The 20,448-nt window shown below is 45.3% G+C and overlaps 2 protein-coding genes and 1 long non-coding RNA gene across 3 annotated transcripts in view; 2 read left to right on the top strand and 1 right to left on the bottom strand.

Moving 5' to 3' along the window:
* Nucleotides 1-10,073, top strand: part of SSB (small RNA binding exonuclease protection factor La) — a 20,702-nt gene extending 10,629 nt beyond the window's left edge. The window contains exons 7-12 of the mRNA XM_082203032.1: nucleotides 1,271-1,342; nucleotides 1,446-1,488; nucleotides 3,793-3,933; nucleotides 7,004-7,190; nucleotides 8,099-8,227; nucleotides 9,194-10,073. Of these exons, the coding sequence (XP_082059158.1) occupies nucleotides 1,271-1,342; nucleotides 1,446-1,488; nucleotides 3,793-3,933; nucleotides 7,004-7,190; nucleotides 8,099-8,227; nucleotides 9,194-9,294 (673 nt within the window). The 3' untranslated portion in view covers nucleotides 9,295-10,073. The remainder of the gene's footprint in view (nucleotides 1-1,270; nucleotides 1,343-1,445; nucleotides 1,489-3,792; nucleotides 3,934-7,003; nucleotides 7,191-8,098; nucleotides 8,228-9,193) is intronic.
* On the top strand, nucleotides 8,234-9,106 carry LOC309525122. The gene is made up of 2 exons (XR_014216055.1): nucleotides 8,234-8,399; nucleotides 8,643-9,106. It is a non-coding gene; the product is annotated as an uncharacterized lncRNA (long non-coding RNA).
* METTL5 (methyltransferase 5, N6-adenosine) lies at nucleotides 9,108-20,448 on the bottom strand. The gene is made up of 7 exons (XM_082209827.1): nucleotides 20,115-20,448; nucleotides 19,215-19,329; nucleotides 15,385-15,566; nucleotides 13,699-13,781; nucleotides 13,379-13,430; nucleotides 11,646-11,695; nucleotides 9,108-9,413 (listed from the first exon to the last, which is right to left on the bottom strand). The coding sequence occupies exons 1-7, from the start codon at nucleotides 20,302-20,304 to the stop codon at nucleotides 9,348-9,350; spliced, it is 738 nt and encodes a 245-aa protein (XP_082065953.1). The 5' UTR covers nucleotides 20,305-20,448; the 3' UTR covers nucleotides 9,108-9,347.

Here is a 20,448-nt window from a genome sequence, read left to right as displayed (position 1 = left end):
TTGTTACTAGTCACCCAGTGTGTTACTATTAGTATTCAAAGCCCTTACCAACATGGGACCAGTTTACCTGCAAGATCGCCTTGCCCATATATGCCCACTTGACCTCTTTGATCTGCGGAGCTGGCGCAGAATACCTGATCCACATTTGTCAAAAATTGGATCTCTTAGTGTAGTGGCATCTAAACTTTGGAACTCCTTACCTGTTGACACCAGGCAAGCCTTTTCACTGTACCCATTTTGGCGCCCGCTAAAAACACTCTTGTTTATACGAGCTTATCCAGGTATGTAGAGTATTGCGAGTTTTAATCTGTTTTTAGTTTATTGCTGATTTTATTTTTATTTTTTAAAAAATTAAATGGTTGTACTTAACCAATTTATTGGTTTTATTCTTTTTGCAAACTGCAAACTACTGAGAGCCAGCAGACAGCAAAATACATTAGTATCAGAAGAGAGCAGCAAAAGATAGGAAGATGATTGCGTGACTGGCCTTTTACAGGCACTCACAGAGTCATGCCCATCTACCTGGTCACACTCGGGGACGATGCTCTAGACAGGTATGACAGGAAGTCCTCCTGGCTGGAGTAACACCCCCCCCTCTGTGTCCACTCTGGGCAAACAGGAAGTGTTGTACTTGACTGCTTATGTTACATCCCACACCAAGTTGTAAAGGCAAGCTTTGATAGCCTTGGCGAAGGAGCCTACGATCAAGGCTGGAGTGGACTTTTGCTTGTAATTCTCTTGGCAGACGCTTTTGGGTGTGCTGCGCTCTAGTCCATTCCACCAAGTGCTAGAAAATGGGTCTGGGGGGGTCTTCTGTCTTGCTCTGCCTGCCTGCCCTCTAGCATCATAGAATCGTAGAGCTGGAAGGAATCTTAGCTATAAATCATCCATGACAGATGGCCATCCAACCTCTGCTTAAGAACCTCCATGGAAGGAGAGTCCACAACCTCCCGATGGAGATCTTTCCACTGGCAATGGTAGCGATTTCTTGCAGTCTGAGGAACAGAGCACAGTGGGGAGAAGAGTCTCATCGTGCTTTGAGGGGAAAACAGATGGCCAGTTTTAATAAGAGCTGATTATTTTTTTCTTGAACCAAAGCCAGTTTTTCTGTCAACGCTAATTGGTCACCATTGTCTATAGCAGCACCAAGGCGGCGATTAGCTCGCTTCAAAGAACAGCCAGACATCTTAAGGGTGGCTTTCATATTCCTTTCCGTTGCATAGAGTACCCCTAAATTGGCTTGCTTAATTGAATTATATATTCCGTGCAGGGATGATTACTTTGCGAAGAAGAACGACGAGAAAAAACGGAACAGATTGGAAGCGAAAGCAAAGGCCAAGCAGTAAGCGGAGACTTTTTAACCTCACAATTATCATCTCCTCTTTGTTTGCTAGCAGTGCGCTCTGCTTAACTTCGCAATCCTTTTTCTTACTTTTTTGTCGCAGGGAGAAAGAGGAGAAACAGAAGCAAGCGGAAGATGCGGAAATGGTACATGCCCCTTGATTTCACTGACAAAACTGTGTAATCCACAGTGCCTCTGTTTCCCCTGTGTAATTTAGAAGGATAAGGTGGAAGAATAAAGACTTGAAAAGCAATTAGCTAAGACCACCTTGAGTCTTCTCTCCTGGACCTGATAAGAACAATAAAACAAACAGGAAATTTTCCCCTGGGTTCTCCAAAACACACGACGCTGTTTAGTTCCCCCCCCCCTTTAAAAAAGGTAAAGGTCCAGTTGTGGCTGACTCTGGGGTTGCGGCGCTCCTCTTGCTTTATTGGCCGAGGGAGCCGGCGTACAGCTTCCGGGTCATGTGGCCAGCATGACTAAGCTGCTTCTGGCGAACCAGAGCAGCGCACGGAAACACCGTTTACCTTCCCGCCGGAGCGGTACCTATTTATCTACTTGCACTATGACGTGCTTTTGAACTGCTAGGTTGGCAGGAGCAGGGACTGAGCAACGGGAGCTCACCCCGTACGCACTTGATTTCTTACACATACTGGGACTGAGCCAGTAGTCGGCCCCAACATCCGTTTTCAGTGCGAAGGCTCAATCCTAGAGCATATGAAGTAAGTAGGAAATGCCCCTGAGCAGGTACAGAGTGCATTTTTGTCCCAGATATGGGTAACTGGCTGTGGACTGGGACTAGCTGTAAGGAGGGTTTGCACAGGAACCTGAACCTTGACAACATTTCTTCTGCTGATAATTCCCTGTATGGGACAGCTGCATATGCCTTCATTGCAGAGGGTTGGACTAGATGATTCTCAGGGTCCCTTCCAACTCTACAATTCTCTGATTCTTCTAGAAATTAAATCCGGAGTGCCTCATTCATAAGGGCTGTTTGCCTAGTGCTGCTGGAGATACAGGAGACCTAGAAAGCAGTTCTGCTCCTTTTTATGTCATTAGGTCAGCCTTGTATTTAACACCTTGCGGGGTAGACAAAAATCACCTGGAATCTCATTCCGACAAAGGGGCTGGCTGGAGGAGAAAGGGCCTTCTCTTCCAGTCCACTTGGTAGAAGGGTTTTTTTATTATTTAAAAAGCTAGTCAGCATTTTCATGCTAGTCGCAAACTTAATTAGCCAAGGCTAAATTTAGGCCAAACAGTGGAAAAGGCTGTTCTGACCCAGATGGGAGAGAATTGGGGTTCGTAAGAGTTGTGTGGAGAAGGCTAAAGGCAACAATTTACCTGTTTGGTTTCAAGCTTTTTCCAAAATAGTCTTTCGGAGACTTGAAACTCAATTGCCAAAGTGCATCTGGGATTGTAATACCCCCTTTTATTAATTTTCAATTGCAAACCAATAATAGCCTCATTATAACAATGCCAAATTATAATACAATGAATAATACCAATCATTGAGATGCCAAATTATACAATTTAGGTTGCCCTTCATGTGCTAGAATTGATGGTTTAGTGATTTATTTTGTTTGTGTGTTCCAGAATCTTACAAATTTCAATTACGCTCCAATCAGACTGGAGTGTAATACTCCTCCTCCTACCAGTGTCCTGTGCTAAAGTAGCTTTCCTGGAAGAAGCAGGACACCCCCCCTCCCCATTCCAGATTTAATGTGATCATGGGTGCTTTTGTGTACATGGGTTGGGGGAGGGAGATGAGCAGTGCCAAATAAATTCACATTCTTGAAGTTGCGGTTGCAAGACTTTGAGTGTATTGGTTTTGTGTTGGTTCCACCGCAGGAAGGTGTGATCCAGGGTAATCTGGTCTTGACCAAGGTTAGATCGCTGGAGCATGCTTGGAAAACTGAACCCTAGAGTAAAGCAGCACATAGCTGGAAGCATGCAACTCAACATGTGATGGCTATTACGAGCCACCAGCAGCACTATGCAGCCAACAGCACTGAAGGAATATCCCAATTCAGGCGTTCTCTTTCATTACATCATAATCACATGGTGGAAGGGGGTGGAGCTGTGTTGGTTGGGGAATGGGTCCTCCCAAAGTGTGGATGGCGGTGGGGGGTGCAGGGCCTTGGAGCCAGCTGAGGAGTGTGGAGGTACAGTGGTGTGCCCCCCCCCACCCTTCCTCCATGTGATTATGGTAGCATGAGAATCTCTAAATAGGGCTATTTTAACAGCCGGGAACTTGGGAACTCGCTAATTGTCTACAAGCTTGATCCCCCCCCCCACACACACACCTTGAAACGGTCCAAGTTTGTGTACATCTCATTGCCCAAGTGCTGGGAAGCTTTAAAACCCATCTCTTGCTCTTGTTCAATCCTGCTGGGGTATAAATGTCTGTCCTGTCTAATGGAATCTTTTCCCTCCCCTTTTGAAAATGAAAGAAATCTCTGGAGGAGAAGCAAGGCTGCTTGCTGAAGTTCTTTGGAGACCTGGAAGATCAGACTTGCCGAGAAGACCTCCATGCCCTTTTCTCTGGCCATGGCGAAATTAAATGGATAGACTTTGTCAGAGGTGCCAAAGAGGTCAGACCCCGGGGCGTTGCTGCATCTGGCGAAATGTTAACAACAAAATGGGGCGATGTTTTCAGGTTTTGCTGTGCTCGCTGCCTGATACGACAGTGGTTCACTTCGAAACGTATACACCAGGGACGTCCAACTCCCCAGAGACTGCGATCTACTCACAGAATAAAAATCTGGCAGTGATCTGCCCCTTTTGCAGGGGGTGGGTGGGTTTCAGGTCAAATTTGTGGATCTTTTGTTAGGGAGGAAAGACAAAGTTGTGGAGCCTTTTTTAAGAGGGGGAGGTAAAAAAATGTTGAGCTTTCTTTAGGGGAGAAAGGAAAAAGTCGCTCACCAAAAGATTGCTCAGTAAACAATCAGCCTCACAGCAAAAACTCTGTCTTCCGTTCTAGCGATCGTGCGCAAATGGAAGAGGGGGCGAGGCCAGGTGCTTTTTTTCCCCCAGCAAAGGGGGGGGGAGCCAGCGATCAACCGCAATCAACCTAAACCTCCCAGGGATCGACCAGTAGATCGCGGTCAATCGGTTGGACATCCCTGGTATATACAATCTATTACTGAAAATCAGAATGGAAAACTTGGCAGAAACATTTGATTCCTCTTATCCAAGGCGCACTCATAAAAACGGAGCATAAATTTCATTCTTGCTTGCTAGACAGAATGCTGTGATTGCTTCGCTTTATTCTAAGCAGCAAATTAATAGGTAGAGGTAAAACTCTGCATTGTGGTGAATAACTAACAATGGGTCTCAACCCTAGGAGACCTGTGGCCTGCCTTAAAATGTTCTGCGCTCCCGCCAGCCCCAGCTGGTGGTCACAAGTGATGGAGGTTGTAGTCCGAACAGCACCTAAAGGGTGTCTGCTTTCCCCCTCCCTGCCTTAAACAAATTGGGTGGTATTTCAGCTAAGATTTACTCAGAGCACACCCATTGAAATTAATGAGCGTGACAAAGTTAGGTCCATAAATTTCAATGGTTCAACTCTTGAGTAATACCTCCCATGGATTTGCCACACGAGCGATATCCCAGGAACCAGAGCTAGTATAAAACACCCCAGGAAACTCTGGCAGCTCCTAGCTGAAGGAGCCACAACTAGCTTTGGGAGGACTGCTTTATGCTCATAAGCTACAGGAACTGGTTCATTCCTCTCTGTAGTCCACTATAGCATCTTCTCCTGGGAAAGAGAATAGTTAAAGGGCAGAGTTGTGGGTAGTGACTCATGTGCTGCTTTAGGAACATAGAAAGCAGTATTGCCTATATTGACCGGTAGCAGTTATCTGGGATTTCAGACAGAAATTTCTCCCGGCCCTAGCTGGAGATGGCAGGGATTCAACCTGGGACCTTCTGTGGGCAAAATCGATGCTCCGGCACCGAGCCACTGTTCTTCGGATCATAAGGTTGTCCTGTCTGGCTTAGGCCTCAAATGAAAAGAACAGCAACTAATGCCAGTACAGTCGTACCTTGGAAGCCCAGGGCCTTTGAACTCAAAAGTTCTGGCTCCCAAAGAATTGAAAACCAGAAGTGATTGTTCCGGTTTTCGAAAGCCAAATGTCCGGTGCTTCTGCAGCTGATTGGAAGCCACACCTTGGTTTTTTAACTGTTCTGGGAGTCAAACTGGGAGTCATACCTCTGGTTATGTACTTAATTCGTTCCAGAGGTCCGTTCTTAACCTGAAACCATTCTTAACCTGAGATACCACTTTAGCTAATGGGGCCTGCTGCACTGCCTGCGCGCAATTTTAGTTCTCATCCTGAGGTAAAGTTCTTAACCCGAGGTACTGCTTACATGTTAGCAGAGTTTGTAACTTGAAGTGTTTGTAACCCGAAGCACCACTGTAGTGGCTTATCTAAATTTTTCACAATAATCAACACATGCCTTTTCATAAAAGCACCAGTTTTACGCCAAGTGCATAATGACTTTCAGATATGGAGACACTGAGGAGCACAATATAAAACAGAGTAAAACTGTAATGTAATAATTATATAAGTACCTAATACCACTTAACCTCTGTCCGAGTTGTATTACATGTGGCCAATACAGACCAAATACCGCTTGTGTTTGTGCACACCTATACGATGTCAGCATTTATTTGTACGGTTGTTCAAGGCTTTGACCTTTTTAAAAGAGCTATCGTCTTGTATCTGTGCACTGTGTTCATGCCACACCCCAACAGAACCATTCTTACGTCGGCTACTACGTGCACACACCTGTTATATGCCACCACATGCCCCGATATCTGTGAGCTATCATGATAGATGAGTCTGCGCATGGTGTGAATTTGGTGCTTTTCTGAAGAAGCGCATGACATGCCAGCTATGCTGCCGCAGTGCTAAAAACGAAATAGGAATACAGTGGTAACTTGGGTTAAGTACTTAATTCGTTCCGGAGTTCCGTACTTAACCTGAAACTGTTCTTAGCCTGAAGCACCACTTTAACTAATGGGGCCTCCTGCTGCTGCCGCGCCGCAGCACAATTTCTGTTCTCATCCTGAAGCAAAGTTCTTAAGATGAGATAATATTTCTGGGTTAGCAGAGTCTGTAACCTGAAGCGTATGTAACCTGAGGTACCACTGTACTTAACAGTGGGCCGCCTTGAGAGGGTTCAGAGGAGTGATCAGTTATGTTCTTGGGCAACTGGTGTCAAATACAGTCATACCTCATGTTACAGCCACTTCAGGTTAAATGTTTTTGGGTTGTGGACCACGAGAAACCCGGAAGTACCGGAACGGTTTACCTCCGGGTTTCACCGCATGCGCAGAAGCGCCAAATTGCATCTGCGCAGATGCAGCGCTTCAGGACGCGAACGCTGCGGGTTGCAGACGTGCCTCCATCACGGATTATATCCGCAACCTGAGGTTCTACTGTAAACTGTTCCAACAAACCTAGTTTAGGCTGAGGCCTCGTGGGAGTGCTTGGCCTGTGTGGTCCTTACCGCTGCATCCATTACGACTCGGTGGCAAATTTTAGCTATCGAATCGCCACTTTGGCCGTCTCTTCTGACTACAGGGAATCCATAGAAAGAAAATGTCCGAGCGAACGGTTGCGTATTGAGATGACAAACTTGCGTTTCTGCACACAGGGAATCATCCTGTTCAAGAGCAGCGCCAAAGAAGCGCTGGATAAAGCCCAGGCGGCAAATGACGGGAGCCTGCAGCTGCGAGGCAGAGAGGTGACGTGGGACGTGTTGGAAGGAGACGTGGCGAGAGAAGGCCTCAAGAAAATCATGGAGGGGCAGCAAGAACTGTTGAACAAAAAGAAAGGAAAAGGTGACGTTTTGCCTTGATTTTTTAGTCTTCTTTCATTTAGCTTACCTTCTTGGAAGCCTTATTATGTGGATAGCCGGTGTTGAGCAAAGCGGTGGGCTGCTCTTCTCAAGTAGGGTCCCAGTCTTGGGATCTGCAGCAGAAACCTTTCTGGACCCACAGAAGCCATATAAGGACACAAAGATCAGTCTGGCTGGATCAGACCAGGGAGCTATGTTGTCCAGAAATGGTTTAATGCAGCGGTGAACCAGTTGCCTTTGGGAAACCTGCAAGCCAGACATGAGGCCTAGGCCAATGCCGGAATAGCTCAGTTGGCAGAGCATGACTCTCTTGATCTCAGGGTTGTGTGTTTGAGCTTCGTGTTGGGCAAAGCATACCTGCATCGCAAGGGGTTGGGCTAGGTGACTCTTGTGGTCCCGATTTGCTGGAAGAGCAGCAGTGGGGGCAGGGCTTTGGAGGGGGCAGGAAAACTGGTGGTGAACTGGACTGTGCAGCAGAGGGGAAAGCCTATGAAATAAGATCATGCTGGGGCAGTGAGAGCGTGCTGGGGATGTAATCCGAATTCTGCAACTGATTTGCACACCTCATTGCTTGTGGTTGGATGGGCAGACTAACTCTCAGCACCGTGCGTGGAGGGGTTGCACGAGTTCTGCCAGCGGGGTTTGATCTATGAAGGCTCACCCACACATACCGGCAAAATGCTTGGGGAGCGCTGCACGTGAATATGCTTTGCAGAAGGGTCCAGGGTTCAAGTTCTGGGAAAGGCAGGGCAAAAGTGGAAAACCGCTGCCTGTCAACATTTGGCTTAGATAGTTGAGGTTGCAGTTTTCTTATCCTCTTGAGATGCGTTGTGGGAAGCCCCTAAAGCTGAATATTAAGCGGCCTAAGATGTGCCTATTCTTGCCCGACAGGCCGCAAAGGTAAAGGAAAAGGTGGCAAGGGACCTCAAGGTGCGCAGGACAGGAAAGTGAAATTCCAAGGCAAGAAAACGAAGTTTGAGAGTGAAGATGAAGAAGAGGGGGAAGATGAAAGTGCAACAGGTGAGCGGTTTCCTTTATTAGAACAAGATTCTGAATGCATGCATTGGGTTTAGTATCACATACTCTTAATACTGGCTGGGATTTTTCCTGGTATCAAATGCAGCTTCCCACTGCAGAATAAAAGGGCTAGGTAAGGAATAAGCCTCAGCGACTCAAGTCTCACATACTTTAGGTTCCAGTTACAGGTAGGTAGCCGTGTTGGTCTGCCATAGTCAAAATAAAAAAATTCCTTCCAGTAGCACCTTAAAGACCAACTAAGTTAGTTCTTGGTATGAGCTTTCGTGTGCATGCACACTTCTTCAGATATGTGAAGTATCTGAAGAAGTGTGCATGCACACGAAAGCTCATACCAAGAACTAACTTAGTTGGTCTTTAAGGTGCTACTGGAAGGAATTTTTTTTATTTTATACTTTAGGTTGAATGTCTTTGCAGAATGGTTTACCCGGAACAGGCAAAAATAGTGCTGTGCAACAGAGGCTCCAGTCAACCTGATCTTTCAAGAAGCCTTGGCAGGGCAAGTAATAAAAAGGCAGTGTTAATCTCCACGAAAAAGCCAGAAGGCCAGTAAGATTGGTTGGCAACTCATAGCTCAACGCCAAAATACATTCCCAGCACACTGGGCTGTGTTTACCATCCAGCTTGTTCAGGCTTTTGCTGCTGGGGGGAAATGGCTGATCAGTCAAAATAGGCTCGGAGGCCTCTGTTACTTCAAAATAATCACTTTACAGCTGAATCTGTTTCACCTTGAACAGCTGCAGGTCCAAGGGGAGAATGGCTGTCTGAGGGTCACAAGCATTCCTCGATATTCTTCCATCCAAATATGTAGCGTAAGCATTTGGTGTTGTTCTGAGAGAGGCACCAAGGACGGTTGCACAAAAAGTTTCAGTAATACTTGCTTTATTGGCAGAGGTATGGATCTGGCTGTTTTATAGATCAAATACTGAGTTAACTCTTGGACGTTTTTAGGGGCGGCGAGTCCAAAGAAAAGACCACTGGAAGAGGCTGAGAAGGAAGAGCCTGCCCGCAAACAGCTGAAGACAGAAAATGGAGCTGGAGATACAGAATAGTACTCCCAAAAAAGCATTGAGGGTTTTGCTTTAAAGAAACAAATGATTTGTTTTCAATCATTCCTCCGTTCATCCTGTTTTCTGCAAGAGAATCTAATAAAATCGACTTCGATGTCCACCTGCAAGAAGGGGATAGAAGAGTTACATTTCACGTTATTTCTTTGGGATTTTTTCTTTTAAAAAAACATACCTTTTTATAATAGCTATTTGAGTGAAATCGAACTGTGTGGTCCCTCTTAACATAAATGGGACTTCCCTTTCCTCTATTCTCCCCTTACAACCCCCTGCTTGCTCCCCCCCCCCCCCAGTATGCTCTGGAGGATTGGGGGCAGGGACTGTGGCCTGGATAAAAGCATAAATTGTTTGTTATACAACGCACCAAGAGTTGCCAACTCCTTTTGTAGGCCACACACACTAATTACGGCAACCTTTTCTATTAGCTACAACTGAATGCTCTTTCCGAGCCTAATTTCAGCAGTGGGGAAAGGCAGGGCAGCCGTGGGTACCAGGGAAGGCTTCTGCAGGGAAATCTCTGCCCCTGGCCACCACCTCCGTAACCCCTGGGCCAAAGGGGAAAGGCTCCAGAAAACTGAACCACCTTCATTCAAACCTATGTACAAAAGTTGTATTTAGTAGATACCAAATAAACTTAACGTGCTTCAGTGTTGGAATTCAATGAATTATATTGCATTAAGTTTCAGAAGTGGAACAACAGGTGTACCACCGTCTTGAGTTTGATGGGAAAGGTGGGCTTAAATAAAGCAAAATGTGTACAGTTACCCGGCTTGAGTGATTCGATTCTGAACTGCTTGCCGATGCTTTCGTTAAATAGCTGCCTTCGAATTTCATTTGCTTTTTCTGTTTACCACAACACTGGGAGTTGGGTCGTGTGTGTGATCAACCTGGTGCCTGTAAAAGCCTTTCTTGGCATCCCTAAAGCAATCGGGGCACCTGTCATTTAAGTTGCTTTTTCTTGCTTTGCCACATGGGATTTTTTTTTTTTAGATGGGGATGGTCAAGGAAGAGGAAACTGCCATTTTTCTCCCCACCAGCCACATGGAGCCCCTTAGAGGGCCTTGCCCCCCCCCCAAAAAAATGGGGGGGGGAGAGAAGGAACAAGGGCCACCTTGCTTGCTCAGTTATTGCTTGCCTGCCAGCAGGGAGTTGCTTAGTACTGCAGAGGGCCTTGAGTGGGGATAACCCTGTACAGTGGTACCTCGGGTTAAGTCCTTAATTCGTTCAGGAGGTCCGTTCTTAACCTGAAACACCACTCTAGCTAATGGGGCCTCCTGCTGCTGCCGCATAATTTCTGTTCTCATCCTGAAGCAAAGTTCTTAACCCGAGGTAGTATTTCTGGGTTAGCGGAGTCTGTAACCTGAAGCGTATGTAACCTGAGGTACCACTGTATATGTAAGAAAGATTGGGGGGGTGGGTTGCCTGTGAGAAAATAGGTGGGTGTATCCACCTTGTATATTTTTGCTTCTACTTGAATATGGTGCTTTCTAGCAACAGCACTTGCGTGTGAAAAATCAATATGGTGTAATCCATAATGTGGGCCAGCAGGACACAGATGACTTCATGCTCTGTTAGTAAACAGAGGCTTAGTGTAATGTTTACCTGGATCTCTGCTGGCCAACACTTAGGTTGTACCACCTGCTTGTATCACCAACAGTTTGTTTAGGGGGATGTGTACCTGTCCAGTGGTACTTTGGTTCTCAAACTTAGTCTGTTCCAAAACCAAAGCGTTCCAAAACCAAGGCATGCTTTCCCATAGAAGGTAATTCAAAATGGATTAATCCCTTCCAGACTTTTAAAAACAACCCCTAAAACAGCAATTTAACTTGAATTTTACTATCTTAACGAGACCACTGATCCATAAAATGAAAGCAATAATCAATGTACTGTACTATAAAATAAATAAGACAGTATTGTAGATGATAAAAATTGTTTGGATTGGGGGCTTTTATCCATTTCCGCAGTCACACAATCAATCAGCAGCTGAACTGGGTTCCACACAGTCACAAAAACAGATTAACCGAGAAAGCCTCAAAAACGCAAAATAAATAGCAAAAACAATTGTTCGGAAACCAGAACACTTACTTCTGGGTTTTGGGTGTTTGAGAACCGAGGTACCACTGTATACATAATGTTCAAAATAGGTCAACACAGAGTTGATTTTCGGGATCTTGATTTCTGTCCCCAGATCCACCTTTAGTGGCTGAACAGTTCAGTCACAGAATACACAGAGCTCCTTGCCTAAAAGGTTTTCATACGTGGTCCTAAGCCCATGCTTCAGTTAAAACTACCAAGTTCCTATATTCACTCTGGCTCAAGAGTGATGTAATACTTGCCGATTTCTTCTTGTGAAACTTGAACGAGGCTGGTAGGTCGTATCTCAGTTCTGAAAACAAAATGAGTAAACACATTAAGGTGTAATGGATGGTATCAGGCAATTATGTCTCTGGGTGTAAACGGCAAAAGCATTAGGGAATAATGATGCGAAAGCAGGTTAACTGGAATCAGGAAGAAAACACAAGTTTCCATGGACTAAATGCATTTTAGATACACGGCCTGTTTTTCCAGGGCCATCAGCCATCAGCTGCTGTATGATAAGGATTCTGGGAGAGGGAGGCAGGCAGGTGAAAGCGACAAAGCCTTGAGCTAGATGAACAATGCACTCGCCACAAAGTAGGACCATCTACCATCTGCTGCCATTATGCATGCTGCATATTTTTTTTAAAGCATTTTGATATTTGTAATCTGTCTCATAAGGTCCATATAGTTAAAGCCATGGTTTTCCCAGTAGTGATGTATGGAAGTGAGAGCTGGACCATAAAGAAGGCTGATCGCTGATGAATTGATGCTTTTGAATTATGGTGCTGGAGGAGACTCTTGAGAGTCCCATGGACTGCAAGAAGATCACACCTATCCATTCTTAAGGAAATCAGCCCTGAGTGCTCACTGGAAGGACAGATCCTGAAGCTGAGGCTCCAATACTTTGGCCACCTCATGAGAAGAGAAGACTCCCTGGAAAAGACCCTGATGTTGGGAAAGATGGAGGGCACAAGGAGAAGGGGACGACAGAGGACAGGATGGTTGGACAGTGTTCTCGAAGCTACCAGCATGAGTCTGACCAAACTGCGGGAGGCAATGGAAGACAGGAGTGCCTGGCATGCTCTGGTCCATGGGGTCACGAAGAGTCGGACACGACTAAACGACTAAAAACAACAATCTGTCTTAGAAGAATCTACCCCAGTGTTTCCCAAATGTGGGTCTCCAGCTGTTTTTGGACTACAATTCCCATCATGCCTGACCACTGGTCTTGCTAGCGAGGGATGATGGGAGTTGTAGTCCAGAAACAGCAGGAGATAAGGCAGGATATAAATTAAAATAAAATGGATATTGGAGGTCAGGGACATTATTTGTCTAAGGTTTGGATGGGGGGGCTACATTATCGGACAAGCAGTAAATCACCTGATCTACTTCTAAAATGCAATTTAAAAGATTTTTAAAATTGTCTGCTCTTATTTAACCATACTTATTTCCCCTAATAGCCAAGTTCTCAGGGCAACTCAACCGGAAAAAGCAAAAGTGACTCCTATATCGTATGTAATCAAGTCAGCATCGTTGTAGCTCTTGCAAAGTGGCTTTGGAAGCAGCTCTTTTGAGTTTCATTTTTTTAGGCACTATAAGACAACCCAAATACAGTCAAACCTCGGTTCCCCAAAGCCTCCGTTTTGGAACGTTTCGGCTCCCGAACGCCGAAAACCCGGAAGTAAGTGATCCGGTTTTCAAACATTTTTTGGAAGCCGAACATCTGATGTGGCTTCCGCTTGAGTGCAGGAAGCTCCTGCAGCCAATCGGAAGCCACGCCTCAGTTGTCAAAACATTTCGGAAGCCGAACGGGTTTTTGTAACAGATTACGTTCAACAACTGAGTTTTGACTGTATTAGGCATAATCTGTGTTTCATTTTTTTTTATTAAATTCAAGTTGTTCTTCCTCACAGCAGTCTCCTATCTAGCCCAAACCTTCAGCAAGGGGAACCATGTGCCTTTAAGGCTGATCTAAACAGTCAGCTCTTACCTGCTAAAACTTCCATTTTCACATTCCATTCATCTGCTTTCTTCTGGATATGCTAAGCATGGAAGAAATGCAAGGTGTTTAGTGGTCACCTCGGCAATCGGCAGAAGCATGCCTGATCTTTTGAACTGACGCAACAGCTGCGATAGGACTGCTTCCATCGTGACCAAAGGGTAAGAATCCTAAACACTGACTTGTAATGTAGCTGATCGTGAAATTATGTTCCAAAGTGTGATATTTGTATCGCTAGAGCTCCCATAAGTTCTGACCCACTCAGTTCCTGTAATATAGGTGGAAAGAAGACAAACTTGACTGAGATGTACCTGTCGGGTCGAAGTCTTGTGCAAGGAATATACGGCTGTCCTTGCCAACTGCAATGCTGTCTTGAGAAAAGCCATATCCATGCCTAGGAAATTAAAGATGGTTGTTACGTTTCACATCGCCTATTGAATGAGCCAAAGCAAAACTTGTTTTACTGAAACGGGTAGCAGGCTAGCAATCTTGAAAGGTGCGATGACAAACATTAAACTAATTTTAAGCTTTGTCCGTCAGCATTAAGTGAAACTTGCATCACTTTTGGGAAAAAAATGTTTTCTTTAATTTGGAAGCCAAATGTGTCTCTTCCAGGTTTTCAGCATTGGAAGCCTAATTAAACAGTATATTTGAATATTCAGTTTCCCTGCCCAAGAAGAGTAAATATTTTAGCTACCTGTTCCTGTCTAACATCATGCTTTTAGTTACAACCTTAAACAAATTAGTGCCTCTTTCCACAAAAGATGACAGACCTTACTGACGAGTGGGAAGGAACAGAAGCGATGTGCCTAAACTTCAGTAAAACTTTTGCCATTTTCAGATGACTTACTCCGCCCACCCAACCCCCCCCCCAAAACAGGGAAGGTTTTGCCCCTTTAAATAAAGGTAAAGGGACCCCTGACCATTAGGTCCAGTCGAGACTGACTCTGGGGTTGTGGTGCTCATCTCGCTTTATTGGCCGAGGGAGCCGGCGTACAGCTTCCGGGTCATGTGGCCAGCAGGACTAAGCCGCTTCTGGCGAACCAGAGCAGCGCACGGAAACGCCATTTACCTTCCCGCTGGAGTGGTACCTATTTATCTACTTGCACTTTGACGTGCTTTCGAACTGCTAGGTGGGCAGGAGCAGGGACCGAGCAACGGGAGCTCACTCCGTCCCGGGGATTCAAACCGCCGATCTTCTGATCGGCAAGTCCTAGGCTCTGTGGTTTAACCCACAGCGCCACCCGCGTCCCTTTTAAATGCCCCCTATTAGATGGCTACAATATGCTGGATAAAATAGCATATGCTTGGAAATATTAACAAGCAGAACATCACAAGCATCCATCTTAAATCTAGTGCTAAATGTAGAAAGAAAGTGAACACTTTTGAAGAACAGAAGGAATTGGGTTTGCACAACCTGGGAGGAGAGAGCAAAACAGGATTGGTGACATGAGTCTTCCAATATATAGAAGATAGGTAAAGGTAAAGGTAAAGGTACCCCTGCCCGAACGGGCCAGTCTTGACAGACTGGGGGGTTTGTGCGCCCATCTCACATCTATTGGCCGGGGGCCAGCGCTGTCCGGGGACACTTCCGGGTCACGTGGCCAGCGTGACATCGCTGCTCTGGCGAGCCAGAGCCGCACACGGAATGCCGTTTACCTTCCCGCTGGTAAGCGGTACCTATTTATCTACTTGCCCCCGGGGGTGCTTTCGAACTGCTAGGTGGGCAGGCGCTGGGACCGAGCAGCGGGAGCGCACCCCGCCGCGGGGATTCGAACCGCCGACCTTTCGATCGGCAAGCCCTAGGCGCTGAGGCTAAATCCTTATTAACACCACACATGCAGCCTAAAAAAATGGCACTAGACTTTAGAAATCGCTACTCTTACACAATCCAAAAGTAAGTACTGAAAGAAATTGCCAAGAAGTGTAATTACAAAACATTTAGTTTGTAAAGCTAGTTGCTTTATCACTGGAAATAAGGCTGCATTATTACCAACCTTTATTGTGCTTTGTTCCAAAAGGAGGATTCATAATGACTGTATCAAAGGTTTTTGGCATTCTGTCAGACAAAGAACACACATTGCACTGGACCAAATCAATATTTGTCAGCTCAAATTCTTCAGCGTTCTTGCTAAATACTTCCAAGGCATCAGCATCTATGTCAAATCCTATACATAACCTGGAAAAGGGGGGAAGGAAAAACAGCAATTACAGTTACGAATATTTCTAGTTAGAGGTAGGTAGCCGTGCTGGTCTGCCGTAGTCGAAACAAAATAAAAAATTTCCTTGCAGTAGCACCTTAGAGACCAACTAAGTTTGTTATTGGTATTAGCTTTCGTGTGCATGCACACTTATCTGAAGTGGTATCTGAAGAAGTGTGCATGCACACGAAAGCTCTTACCAATAACAAACTCAGTTGGTCTTTAAGGTGCTACTGGACGGATTTTTTTATATTTTGTTTCAGTTACGAATATGTTGATGTATAGATAAAAGGTAAAGGTAAAGGACCCCTGGACAGTTAAGTCCAGTCAAAGGCAACTATGGGGTTGCGGTGCTCATCTCGCCTTCAGGCCAAGGGAGCCGGCGTTTGTCCACAGTTAGTTTTCCGGGTCATGTGGCCATCATGACTAAACCACTTCTGGCACACGGAGGACGGTGACAAGTGCCAGAGCGCACGGAAACACCGTTTACCTTCCCGCTGCAGCGATACCTATTTATCTACTTGCACTGGCGTGCTTTCAAACTGCTGGGTTGGCAGGAGCTGGAAGCTTACTCCGTGGCGGGGATTCAAACCACTGACCTTCTGATCAGCAAGTCCAACAGGCTCAGTGGTTTAGACCACCTGCACCCCTATTCCTGGTATATGTGTACTTGAAAGAATGCTCAATACTAGCCTTTTCTGTCGAAGGAAATAATGGATTTGTATTGAAGACTGGATGCATAAATGAATGATTACCAAGATGCAGACCAGTAGCATGGCGTGACTTTTTTTTTGTAGGGCTAGAAGCGCCAGCTTGCAAAAGCGATTGGGGAAGGGATGTCATGTACATGAGCATCGTGCCTCCCCCCAGATGCTTCCTGGGCTTTGAGGAGACGCCAGGGCTCTGAGAGGACGCTGGAGCCCTCTTGCCTCTTTCCAAAAGCTGGGCAGGCTTGGGGAAGGTGGCGGGGAGGCTCTTGGACCCATCAGAGCATCACACCTCCCTCCCTAGGCTGGGCAGAAGCTTCCTGGGCATTGGGAAGGTGGTGCCAGGGAAACATTTAAGGGACTAGCCTAGTCCCCCCAGTCCAATGACCGCACACCACTAATGCAGACAATAAAAAGACAATTTCCCCTGTTGCTACGTGACTTTGTTCTAGGAAGGCGATGCACCCTGTTCATTCAGACATTTAAACATACAAGTAATTACCCCTTACCAGGACGCAGGTGGCGCTGTGGGTTAAACCACAGAGCCTAGGACTTGCCGATCAGAAGGTCGGCGGTTCAAATCCCCGCAACGAGGTGAGCTCCCATTGCTCGGTCCCTGCTCCTGCCAACCTAGTAGTTCGAAAGCACATCAAAGTGCAAGTAGATAAATAGGTACGGCTCCGGCGGGAAGGTAAGCGGCATTTCCGTGCGCCGCTCTGGTTCGCCAGAAGCGGCTTAGTCATGCTGGCCATGTGACCCGCAAGCTGTACGCCAGCTCCCTCGGCCAATAAAGCAAGATGAGCGCCGCAACCCCAGAGTTGGCCACGACTGGACCTTATGGTCAGGGGTCCCTTTACCTAATTACCCCTTACCTAACTAATGTGTCTTTAGGTTGCTAATTTTCAAGTCACCTGAGCAACTCAAAAGTGGGTGTAAGGTTGCACATTTTATAAACCTCAATAAATTAAGGGTGTCAAATGTTTTCTTCATAGGAATGACTTTTGTGAATTCCTTCATGTGAAAGCTTGCAATACAGAAGAGTTACTCTATGGCAGGCTCACCCAACTCTCCAGAGACTGCAATCTATTCCCAATATAATAAAACTGGCAGAGATTTACCCATTGTCATTGTTCATAGTTGTTGAGCTTTCTTTAGGGGGAGTCAGCTGAGTTGTTGTTGAGCTTATTTTAGGGGAAGAGATCAGAGTTGCTGAGCTTTTTTAAGGAAGGATTGCAGAAAACCGCTCACCCAATGGTTCACAGCCTCCCTGCTTCTCCCACTGCCACCAATGCAGGGAACAAGAGCTTTCACAGCGGCAGTGGCGAAGGTACACGGAGGTGGGGCGCATCGCGAGCGCTCGGGAGAGACCAGGCTATCAGTTTTTTTTTACTTCTGCTATTGACCTGGAGCACTCCGCCAATATACCTGTCAATTGCGGTCTACCAGTTGGACATTGCTGCACTATGGCTTCAAGCTGGCAACAGTTTACCCAGGCATGGCCAAACTTGGCCCTCCAGATGTTTTGGGACTACAATTCCCATCATCCCTGACCACTGGTCCTGTTAGCTAGGGATGGTGGGAGTTGCAGTCCCAAAACATCTGGAGGGCCAAGTTTGGCCATGCCTGGTTTAAGCTGTGCAATAATGGCAGCATTCAGACGTAGCATATGTCATGATTTCTTTAAACGTACCGTGCATAAACTATGTTCTGGCACAGGGGCTCGCTCCACAGTTAAGTGGCTAAATAAACCACAAGCTGTCTTAGTATTACTCCTGAGCAAGTGCTTGTAGTTTGCGTCTCTCCATATTCCATTGTGTTATGTGTCAGAAATAAACCATGCTGGTTCGGACGTAACACTAAGCCAAGGATTGGTCTTAGTTTCCCCACTTGACTAGAGCAAAGTGGGAAAAGACATGAGCTTTGTGCACAGTCTAGTTAAACGAACCATACTCTGTGGCTCAGTGTGGCGTTTCAAGGCAGCCAGTGTATTTAGGGACACACGTTACAGTGGTACCTTGGTAGTCAAACAGCTTGACTCCTGAACAAATCGGCTCACCCAGAAGTGAGTGTTCAGGTTTTCGGAAGCTGAATGTCCGACGCGGCTTCTAATTGAGTGCAGGAAGCTCCTGCAGCCAGTCAGAAGCCACGCCTTGGTTTTCGAACCATTTTGGAAGTCGAATGGATTAAATTTGAGAGCCAAGGTACCACGGTATATTCAAAGCAACAAAGCATGGCTAGACTGCATCTCCACTCCGCAGTATATCCAATTTACGCCTGCAGTTTTCAAACCAATATGGATACAAGCCATTCCTCAGCAGGTCCCAGTTTCAATCCCCAGCGTAAATAGGTGGGACTGAAACGTCCCCAGTCTGCAACTCCGGAGAACCACTGCAATTCACTCTAAACAATACTGAGCTAGAAGGGCCAATGGTCTCACTCAGTACAGTGGTACCTCAGTTTAAGAACAGTCTAGTTTAAGAACAATTCGGTTTACAAACCGCAAAACCGGAAATAGTGTCTTGGTTTGAGAACTTTACCTCGGTCTAAGAATGGAATCCGAACGGTGGACGGGCACCAGTGGTGGGAGGCCTCATTAGGGAAAGTGTGCCTTGGTTTAAGAATGGTTTTGGTTTAAGAATGGACTTCTGGAACGGATTAAGTTCGTAAACCAAGGTACCACTATATTAGGGATTTCCTAATGCACATGTATAATAGGTCCAGTTCCTTTAGTATAGGTCCATATCAGGATGCTAGCCTTTAACGTAAAACCTTTTCTAAAAATTTACTAACTGCACTTTTATAGGTTGGTTGGCTTCATCAAGACTTTCTGGTTACACACTTTTATCATTTTTCAGAAATACATCCAGTATCGGCACACATTATAAGAAAGCAAGGTACACATTGCTGTAAGAGACCTACCCTGCTCCCAACATGGCACTTCCAACGCTCAACACACCACAACCGCACCCAAGATCTGCCACAGTCTTGTTCTCAATATCACCAAAAGTATTGTGAATTGTATAAAGCATACATGCTAGATGACAAAAACAAAGAAATACAGGTGACAGCAAATACAAAACCATACTGTAAGGCTGGAATGAAATGCAGGCCTCTAATCTATCCCCTTTTCACCAGCTGAACAGTTTCCTATTAAGTCCAAACACTCCCAGCCAATCAGCCAACTTTATAGTGGGCAAGGCAAGCTAAGAAGACTAAAGTAAATATATTTGCAAGACAGGTTGTAAAAAAACCCAGGTGGCTCAAGCCAGTGATTAGCACAGAACAAGTCAAACAAGAACGTGTTTCTGTCCAAGACCCCAAAATATGGGAATTATCTTGATAGCATGTGTTCTTCCACTAAACCGTTTTGAACATGGACTCTTGCTTTTCAGAGGAGTGCAACAGCATAACAAGACAGTCATAATTCAATATTCACCATCAATTAGCAACTTAAGCTCCAGGGATACAAATTAAGCTCTTGACTTCCTTGACAGCCCCAGGAGAAAAACATGTTTTATCCACAACTTAAAGCTTGTTAATGAGAATTTTTGCTGCCCACATGACTTAAATTTAATGCTAAATATACATGATTGCTATATACATCATCCACACCAACAACCATAGGTTCCAGAATGAGGCTGCTTTCTTGAATTAGCGTTTGCAGAATAGATTTATAGGGCTGCATCCAAGTCACAGTAAATCCATTTAAATCAATAAATTTAAGTTAGTCATTATTAGCTTAACCCTTTTGTTTTCAATAGGTCTCCTCTAAGTATGTTAGCCATACTGTTAAGAAATAGGAAACAAATTGAGATTTACCTGCAATATGTGGTCTTGTTGGATATTGCTCAAGCAGAAGTTTTGGATTCTCAAAATCATCAACTTGTTGAAGATTGCTCTCTAGTTCTTTAAGTTTTAACTTCTTCATTTTTTTACAGTTTAAGCTTGAAGAGAAATTTATAATAAGATATTCATAGGAATTAAACACGGACGTGGTTGTTACATGCATGCATTGGGTTCAAGAGCACAATTCCTGTTTTTCTTTAATTTGTTTTTGTCCTCTGCCACCTGTATTTATTAAAGTTTTAGGAAAGAACATAAATAATACAGCAGCAGGTCAACAGATTAAATTTGTAAAAAAAGATAAAGTGTT

This window comes from Podarcis vaucheri, assembly GCF_965113315.1.
Source record: "Podarcis vaucheri genome assembly, chromosome: 1".
Taxonomy (NCBI): Eukaryota; Metazoa; Chordata; class Lepidosauria; order Squamata; family Lacertidae; genus Podarcis; species Podarcis vaucheri.
This window is presented reverse-complemented; position numbering and strand designations above follow the sequence as displayed.

What these genes read in the sequence shown, in the direction of transcription:
- METTL5 (XM_082209827.1), bottom strand. Translation starts at nt 20,304, where the DNA reads ATGCATGTAACAACCACGTCCGTGTTTAATTCCTATGAATATCTTATT. An exon ending in AGTGCCATGTTGGGAGCAGG is followed by an intron (nt 15,567 to 19,214) that starts GTAGGTCTCTTA and finishes CCCCTTTTCCAG; the next exon opens with GTTATGTATAGGATTTGACA. An exon ending in ACAAGACTTCGACCCGACAG is followed by an intron (nt 13,431 to 13,698) that starts GTACATCTCAGT and finishes TTCCATGCTTAG; the next exon opens with CATATCCAGAAGAAAGCAGA.